Here is a 9994-nt window from a genome sequence, read left to right as displayed (position 1 = left end):
TTTGAATCGAGTCAGCATGCAGAATGAATGAATCAAAATTATAGTAGAATTAAAATTAAATTAAAAATAACTTCTACTAATAACTAATTAACTAGAAAAGCAATGTTTGTCATGACAAAATTTGAACGGCAACTTGGAAAAGCTTTAAAGGATTAGTCCACTTTTAAATAAAATATTTCTGATAATTTACTCAGCCCCATGTCATCCAAGATGTTCATGTCTTTCTTTTGTCAGTCGAAAAGAAATTAAGGTTTTTGATAAAAACATTCCAGGATTATTCACCTTATAGTGGACTTCAATGGCCTCCAGATGGTTGAAGGTCAAAATTTCAGCAGTTTCAGTGCAGCTTCAAAGGGCTTTGAACAATACCAGACGAGGAATAAGGGTCTTGTCTAGCGAAACGATTGGTTATTTTCTACAAAAATACAACTGTATATGCTTTATAAACACAAAATATCGCCTTGCAACGTGCTTCCGCTTTCCATATTCTTCAAAAAGCTTACATTACATTACATTCAACTTATGGAACGAACGCGGCGCCAGTTTGTTTTTTTTTTCCCGTAAGTAGAACAGGGAAGGCGTAGGACATAAGACATAAGCTTTTATTAAGGAGGATAATTCATCAAAAACCTTCATTTCTTTTCAACTGACGAAAGAAAGACATGAACATCTTGGATGACATGGGGGTGAGTAAATGATCAGGAAAAGTTTATTTGAAAGTGGACTATTCCTTACAATTTTTGAAAAGAAAGTCTGAAGGTTTACTGGCCATAAACAGAGAGAAGAATAAACAAAATGATAAATAAACAGACTTTTACCTAGTGCATTCACATTAAGCAGTGACAGAAAAAAAAGTTTTGTCTTCTGTGTTTTCATGTTGTAATATGTGACAAAAACAGCAAATGATTATCAAAAGAGATGTTTATTTCTTGGCTCTTGCACATTAAAAAGAAAAGGATGTATTAGTTACCTAGCTAAGATATATACATGTTTAATCATCAGACTGTTGTTGACTAATCTCAAACCATCATTTCCACCACAATCACAAACAAGTCGTTACAACATCCGTGACTTACTCTTGTTTGACTAAGGAGTGAATCTGAGGATTTTCTATAACAGCAGAAGTTACACTGATGTATTGAGGCAGTGAGTCATGTGACTGCTTTTCCACTAGCTTCTTTAAAGACAAATCAATTGATTGCAGTGTGTTATTGATGGTATTAAACTCTTTTGCCAGAAATTCATATAATTGCAGCTGCCTTGTTTCCTCCTGAGTCTCTTCAGAAGCAACAGGGTTCTGCCATTCAGCAGGAGAAGCGCTGAAGCTGAGCTGTGCTGCTCCCGTTGGGTCATTTGTGGTTTGGACGGCCTCCTCTACGACAGGAGAGACACCAGGTTCTGAGGTATCAACAGGACGTGCAGGTGAATCTTGGTTTGGGGAAGCACAAATAGTGTGAATTAAAACCATTTCATTGTGGTATGATTCATGTAACAATACAAACACAATTAATTATCAGTTACCCAGCTCTTTAATATCAGCAGAAACTCAAACTTAAGTCAACACTGCTGTACAATTGATCAAATATTTTAAAAGCTTAAATTGGCACAAGCTACTATTAAATACATATATACCAATAGTTCTTATATTCATATCATCAACAGATATGAATTAAATCATCTGATTGAGATAAATCATGAGGATGAGTAGCACAAACAAATCGATTAGACAAAGTCTGAACTTTGAAAATACATTTAAGTAAAAAAAAACAGGAAGGCAGTTGGGCAATACTTAAATATTCTTATTGTAATGAGAAGCAGAAACAAGAGATGTGAAAGTGACCAAAGTCACAGACCTTCATAGTCTAATAAAGGGGATTTTAAGAATCAAAGTAATAATATAATATGAAATATATATCATGATATAAAGAGATAAGAAGCTCACTAACCTCTGTCACTGGAAGTAGATCCTACTGGTTCTGTGGTCTTTTTACTGACAGTTTCAGTTGAATTCACAGATTCTCTCCTTTTCTGTTGTGAAAAAGAAAGAATATTTAAATTATGTTTTAAGTCTGTTTGTTAATGGGAGATATGTGGGCAAAATAACTGGGTACATTTCAGTAACTGAGGGAGAAGGTAAATGGTAAAGTTAAAGTTAGTTATTTGGGATATAATGACTACCTCAAAAATTGAGCTGGATTACCCTTATATTGCTTATATTGTTGTTATTTTATAGATTAATTATTATAATTTATATAGTTGTTGATTCAACTATAGGCGATTAAGCAGAGTCTACTGCTGTTATGACATCCCTTCAATATTATTATTATTAATAATAATATTAATAATTAATAATATCTCCTAATAATATTTTAGATAATACATCATCATCATCATTTATATGTTAAACTCATATACAATATATTATAATGCATTACATATACAATAATATTGTTTTTCAATTTATCAGTAAATTAATACAAATCTCACCATTTTCACTCTTTCGGCAACAGATACGGATTCATCCGAAGAACTGTCTGTTTGTGGTAGAAAAACAAAAGCCATATCATTTTTAGGGGCAGTTAACGCAGATGACCACATAAAATATAAATATAAAACATTGACACTTTAACTTTCAGACATTCCACGGCCCAACAAATGCTGATTCATCATGTTCAATCGCCGAAAACAAGAGCCAACCAACGCTGACAAAGGTAAAAGACTGATCAGACAAAACCCGATGAAGTCGCTTTTTGCCGTCCGTCGGCGCAGTGTTAATGGGCCTCTAAAATAACAGAAGTGATGACAGTGATCAAGGACTATAAGTCAAGATGTGTGTAACTGTCACAGGGGGAAGCTGTAATCTGCTGAGTGGTCAGTTTGAATGTCTCTCGTTTTTAGTCACATAATCAAGGAACGAATCAATGAAAATTGTAACTGTTGCTCGGTTTGTTTTCTTTGGCTCTTTTTCTTGGGTCTTTGCTCTTTCTTGCTACCTGAGCTCTGCCTTCCTGGAAAACTGGATTGAAGGCCATAAGCCAGACTCCTCAATGGCATTTCTCTTTGGCCCTGTAGTGTTTACACCAGATATCAAGATGCATTTTGGTCGTTCGGATCACAAGTAGACAAGGGAGACACATACCCGTTTACACCTGGTGTTTTAATCCATCTCTTTTGTCCACTTTTTCAGATCTTACGATCTAATGGACAAAAGAAGCTCACGCAATTCACATACGAATGTTAAAGGAGATGACGGAAAACGTTTGGAGTGCAGCAGCTTTTGTTTCTGCTCTGATAGCCGCAAGACCGGACGAACACGGTGAGCGTAATAGAAATCCGGAATGGTAAGAGAGATTATTTATTGTGCTTGGTACAATTTCTTCTCCCAACGAAACATGGGTCTTCAGCCGAGAAAGTTTAAATCCTGTCTGGCTAGCGTGCTTCCCACGATTACGCATTAGGTCAGTAGGCAGAGAGTAGGCGGTCTTTTGAAGCTAACATGTGCGTTTACACTACGAAAGCAATCCAGTCGAATGCGTTTTTGACTAACCTCTGGAAGTGGTCCAAAGTGGACAAACTCAATGTTTTAGAACCCATTTACACCTGTATTTTGTGTCGTCCACTTGTGATCCGATCGACTAAATGCACCTTAATACCAGGTGTAAGCAGGGCCTTTCTCTTTTCCTTTATAAACTTAGACTTTGTCTCTTAGACTTAGACTATTAACTGTATGTTTTATCTTATACATCTATTTTGTAATCAATCCATGTGTAACCATTACCAAATACTGTTATTAAACCCTTTCAATTATAAATTGTGTGCTAACTAGTTTTGATTCAGCATTAAAGGTAGGGTAGGCAATTTTGGAGCGGCTAGCAATAGCAAGCTAGTTTTGAAAGTATAAGATCACTTCAGAGCCCTCAACAAAGCCACGCCTCCTCCTAAACACATGACAAGAAGAGCAGATTCAGCAAGGCATCATAAGAGACAGAGTTAAATGACCTTATGTCTCAAAGCACATAACATTACAATAATAATGAACATAAACAACTTAGAGAGCTCTTGTACCACATGACTGCTGCTGCAGAATCATTTCAGCGTTGATCTTGTTGACATAGAAACGTATAAATTCGAGTCTGAAGACGTGAACAGCTCTGAGTAGATCATGACGGGTTGCCTTCTCTATGGTTACAACATGGCACGAAAGCAGCATAAGCTCAATGTTTTTGTACAGGAGGAACTATAAAAGGTGGCTGCTGTTTGTTTGTGGTCCAATCATTGCATTCAGACCGAATGCAATAACTGGACGAACATTTTTTGGTCCCAAGACTTCCACAGACGATATATGTATATATTTTTTTTATTTTTAGACCACTTCTGTTATTAATTACTATCAGGATGTGAAGAGAGTTTCAACCAGAATAACAAAAAGTTTATTAAAAAAAATTAAATTGAAGCATTTCCTATTGCAATTCAATATAGTCACACCACAGCAATGCTCTCCCATATATTTTGCTACTCTAACTGCACTTATTTCTTATTAAGTAGCAGTGGGTGGTAAAAGACAAGGAATGTACAATACTAATTCAAATTCACCTGGGTGGATTGTTTCCTTCTGCAGTGTCTTCTCTTCAATTCCACACACAGGTATTGAAACAGTCTTGGAAAACAATCTTTTCCAGGACTCTGGAAAACCTTTTAAGGCATTCATTAATTCACTCCTCCTCATCATATTTTGCACTGCCTTTGAGTTTGCACTGCCTTTGTCCGTCTGCGTCACCTAGGGTAAAATAAAGTGGTAGTGATATTAAAACATGCCATACCTTAATGGGTCATTATTGTCAAAAGTCATCTATAAACCAAAAAAAAAAGTCAAAAATATCAAAAAATTTGCATATTAAAAATAATAATGCTGACAGTTTGAACTACAACATAATATAAAGATGGTTTGTTTAATGGCTTATGGGCTTATTACTTTTGTTTTGTTACTGTATATACAATATACCTGTTTAAATGACTCCCTCGGGTGTCCAAACTCTGGAAGAACCCCGCTCTAAGAAAAACAGGAGAGTTAATTTAAACCAGATGAGGACCAGTAAAATGAGATTCAAATATGTTCATAAAATGTAACAAATTGTATACATCCAGACTACATACATACCTTTATGAGTTCAAGTAGTTGCACTTGCTGAAAGCCATTTGATGGCATGTAATAGATGCTAAACTTCCACTTCTTGTTTTGCCTCTTTCCTCCAATCGCCTCAAACTGCGTGGGACTATACCACTTCCCTCTACATAAAATACAATTCTCTCCTTAAAAGACAGAGAAACACGATACAGAACATGTGAATGGGTGCGCATGTATGTTTGTTAAAACATTGGATCACAGTAGACTAGCATTCAGGTACATATTAAAAAAATATGGTGTATTATTCAGACAACAAACATGCAATTGAATTTGATCTCATAATGTAAAAAAATAAAGCTTCCTAAAACATACCAATGTCATACTTCATTCTGTGAAGACAACCTGCCATTTTCCCACAACGAACAGCCAGTTGTTTCTTATCTCTGACCTCTTGAAAAACCTCTCTTAGGTCTTAAAAGAAATAGAATAAAAAATTAAAATTACTCTTCAGATCCATGATGATCAGTTTCTGAGCAGTTTTCCTTCACATTCAGGCTTAGTCTGCTTCGTAACTGATGCAACATTGATCTTCATCAGGTCTACAAGAGGCAAATGTTGTGTCATATTTACTTTACTTGATTGGATTTGTGAATGAGCCTCAACTTATTTCATCTTTATTGAAAGTTTAAAATAGGAATTCTATATATCATTTGTTTATGCTTACCTGGAAGGCTGGAGTATTTACTTCTGAATTTTTTCTTCTTGTTACCATTTTTTTGATTCATCTTTCTTTTTTCCCTTTGTTTTCCTTTACTTTTTTCCATCTCGCTCAGCCAGCGAGATTCTGAATTCCTGCCCAAATCCAGCTCTGAATCTCTGAATAAATCCATGTCCAGTGGGTCTCTAAAACACAGCCATCATTTAGTCGTGAATATTCAGAATTGGTTGTTATTGGGTGGGATATATTAGGCAGCAAGTGAACATTTTGTCTTTAAAGTTAATGTGTTAGAAGCAGGAAAAATGGACAAGCGTAAGGATTTGAGTTTGACAAGGGCCAAATTGTGATGGCTAGACGACTGGGTCAAAGCATCTCCAAAACTGCAGCTCTTGTTAATGATGGGCAAATGAAGCCTCATGAAGCACTGAGGCTTTCCCCTCATTGTTCTGGGAAAAGATTTAAAGCTTCGAGAGTCGAAAACAGCGCCATCTGGTGTTTAGTAAAAAATAAAGCAGCCAAACCCTGTGAAAGAAGCTTCGTCGGATGAAGCAGCCACCACACATTCCATAGATAGTTTCATGTTAAGCTCAAATAAAAGCCTAACGGTGCATGTGTGTGTTGTGTGTATTGAATTTCTCTCTGTGATAAATTCATTTACCCATTAAACTGTGGCTTTTAATGTCAGTATGAATATCAATATGATGTAATAGAAAAATAATGTACACACAGCCTATATGAATTGCATATGGAAAATATTTTATTTTCCAGAAAAATATATTGTATTCTAAACTACTTGTATGACTGGGTCTGAATGAAAACCTACTAAAATAAGATCTGGGGGTTCGAACTTTCCAACATGCAAAGTGAATCGCACACGTGATTGGACAGAAAGTGAGGTTTTGTTTGACATTGGTCATGTGATTTCTACGTTACCAACACAAGCCTCCAATCGAGCGCGTTCAGACCTCACTAACCGGATGTGGAGGGCAGTTGGACATAGTGGTGTCTTAGAGGTAAAAAATGATAAAAAATACTGTTCAGTTTCTCGCACAAACCGATCGTTTTGTGTCTTAGGACATCAATGTGTCGTCACAAGCCACAGGGTTTAATTTGGATTTGTCTGTGCATGTTTTTTTTTACTCTTATAGACAAAGTTCCCATTGACATGCATTATACAACTGACAGACCGCAATGTTTGGAGTTAAAAATCATCATTTGTGTTCTACTGAAGAAACAAAGTCACCTACATCTTGGATGACCTGGGGGTAAGCAGATAAACATCAAATTTTCATTTTTGGGTGAACTATCCCTTTAAAGGATCTGCTGCTAACATCTTGGTGCCAGATACCACAGCACACCTTCAGGGGTCTAGTGGAGTCCATGCCTCGATGGGTCAGGGCTGTTTTGGCAGCAAAAGGGGGACCAACACAATATTGGGAAGGTGTTCACAATGTTATGCCTGATTGGTGTATATTTGGTTCTCACAGTCTTGAATAAATACCTGAATATAATGATAGCCTTGTTATGAATGCGTAATTTCTAGACCTAGAAAAGCCATGGGTTTCAAAACCTAACAACTTTATTCAATAATTTCTTCTCTCCCGTCATAACATTAAGGATGAACCACTGTAGTCACGTTGACTATTTTAACGATGTCTTTACTACTTTTCTGGACCTTGAAAGTGGTAATTACGTTGCTTTCTCTTGGTGAACAGAAACCTCTCAGATTTCATCAAAGATATCTTAATTTTTGTTACGAAGATGAATGAAGGTCTTAGGGGTTTGGGACGGCATGAGGGTGAGTAATTAATGACAGAAATTTCATTTTTGGGTGAACTAACCCTTTAAATTAATGTGTAGCAATTTGTACAAGAGACTTTTTTGTGAATACAAATGTTTTCTTTTGTATACTGTATCAGAATTCGTGCATGCAACAAAGAAGATGTGCATTTGTGGATCAGGTGACACGTGTGCATTCATTAATGTCTTTTCTAAGTCAATTTCATTTGATTCATTTGGATTTTGAGACTTTCTTCTCATGGTTTTCAAGCATTTCACGACTTACAACAACCAATGAATAAGCCTGGCGCTAATTATTAGCACAATGAATCGGTGTATCGAATCATGATTCACATCACGTGTCAAACCGCCAAACTGCTGAAAACATGTGACTTTGGCGCTCCGAACCGCTGATTTGATACACTGATTCATAACGCTCCGATGCTTCCTGAAGCAGTGTTTTGAAATCGGCCATCACAATGTAAGTCGTTATTTTGTTTTTTTTGGAGCTCCAAAAATATTCTCGTCGCTTTATAATATTAATATTGAGCCACTGTACTCACATGAACTCATTTAAATATGTTTTTAGTACATTCATGGATCTTGAGAGAGGAAGTGTCATTGCTCCCTATGAAGGCCTCACTGAGCCATCGGATTTCAACTAAAATATCTTAATTTGTGTTCCGAAGATTAACGAAGGTCTTACGGGTGTGGAATGGCATGAGGGTGAGTAATAAATGACAGAATTTTAATTTTTGGGTGAACTAACCCTTTAAATAGGGCACTATTTGACATAGCCATTTGTAGTGGTGTCCGAAACCAGTAGACATTACCAAGTGCACTCGTTCAATCCCATAATGCACCGCAATAACGAGTGTACAACCGATGAACATTCAATGGCTAGAGAATACCCAAAATAATGCAATATGAGAGTCGCTCCGCGCGCCGAATGGATTCCCGCGTCTGACCAGAAGATGGCGCCCGCAACTGAATCATCCATCCACTTCCCAGTGTGGCTTCAGGTATAAATTCAGTTTTGCTTGATTATTAAATTGTTTAATTAAGGTTTATACATGCTAGTTTTCATGACAGAGTTAGTGAATAATGAATGAGGGTATGCATTTCGAAAACAGCACAGAACGACGCGACCAGGTAATCGGTGTGGACGTAAGCCCCCTCTGTTGGTGAAAATAATTACTATATGATTGCTCTGGTACCGACAGGCCAAGGCACTAAACCGGAAATGTCTGATCACGCTACCTTGGAATTTCTCGAGGCGCGTTTTTTTTTTTTTTTTTTTTTTTTGAAAGTTGAACAAATTTAATTTGTGCGCCGCGATGCTACAACACCGTGTCATGAGCCAAACGCTGCAAAGACGCGAGATGCTCGTCTAGCACGTGCTATACGTGGAAAAACAACGGAAAAGCACCGCAGAGAAATGCAAAGATAAGTTCTGTGTTAACGACCCCTAACATAAACAGAGCAGACACTTGCATCTTGGACTGTTTGTTTTGGGAAAAGTATAATGGAAAAACCCCTGAAATATTCACTTACAAATAGGTAATATTTGTGCTTTCTTGATTTTGTTGCAAAAGCTACAAACGATACTTGCATTGGAAGAGATCAGCAAGCGTTCTTTTAGCATTTAACAAGATATCATAATAGTCTTTTTAGATATCATTATAGTCCAGTAACTTGGAAAACGGGATGCCCTTTTCAACAAAACACAAATTCAAATACAGCAACAAGCATTAGCTTGATATTTACCTCAAACTCCACAGCTACAGCGGAGTATTCTGAAGTATCGTATGACTGCTGCACACGAGAGGAATCCAGGCTGGGAGTGGGAGCAGGAGAAGCATGGAGGGGGGCGTGTATAGAGGGAATGCATCGACATCACTTTCCTGCCGGAACGCGCTCCCTCAGCTGGACTGAGTGGCAAAAGAACCTGCTGCATGACTGGATTTAATAGAGGAAACTGCGAAAACGTGTGTAAAACAAACGACTACACTAAAGGTTAGACTCGAAAGTGTTCCTTAATGACATGTCAAAGAAACCTGATTTCGACGTTGGGGAAATCCGCATAAAGCAAATCTGCCTGTAAACACTTTATATAACTACAATATATAGGTCTAAATCGTGATCATTTATATCAGTTATATATTTCGTCATATCGTCCAGCCCTAAAACTTGTATTGTTTTTGTCAGCGCTTATTTAAAAACACCCAATTATGCAGAATATTGTAATTATTTAATTGATGAGTTATCACACAGTAGGCTATATAAAAATACAATATAAGGTATTATTTTACCTCAAAATCCAACATTTTAACACAAAATAATAACTGCAAATCCATGTTTCTCTGCGTGGT

The 9994-nt window shown here is 36.8% G+C and overlaps 1 protein-coding gene across 1 annotated transcript; it reads right to left on the bottom strand.

Annotated features, from left to right (window-relative positions):
* Positions 1–903: 903 nt before the first annotated feature.
* On the bottom strand, positions 904–9564 carry si:dkey-68o6.5. The gene is made up of 9 exons (XM_048198876.1): positions 9390–9564; positions 5850–6028; positions 5498–5596; positions 5159–5310; positions 5003–5050; positions 4594–4777; positions 2488–2534; positions 1947–2028; positions 904–1428 (listed from the first exon to the last, which is right to left on the bottom strand). The coding sequence occupies exons 2-9, from the start codon at positions 6013–6015 to the stop codon at positions 1073–1075; spliced, it is 1134 nt and encodes a 377-aa protein (XP_048054833.1). The 5' UTR covers positions 6016–6028; positions 9390–9564; the 3' UTR covers positions 904–1072.
* Positions 9565–9994: the final 430 nt, after the last annotated feature.

The sequence above is a fragment of the Megalobrama amblycephala genome, linkage group LG1 (genome assembly GCF_018812025.1).
Source record: "Megalobrama amblycephala isolate DHTTF-2021 linkage group LG1, ASM1881202v1, whole genome shotgun sequence".
Taxonomy (NCBI): domain Eukaryota; kingdom Metazoa; phylum Chordata; class Actinopteri; order Cypriniformes; family Xenocyprididae; genus Megalobrama; species Megalobrama amblycephala.
Note: the sequence above shows the minus strand (reverse complement) of the source record. Positions and strands in the feature narration are given on the sequence as shown.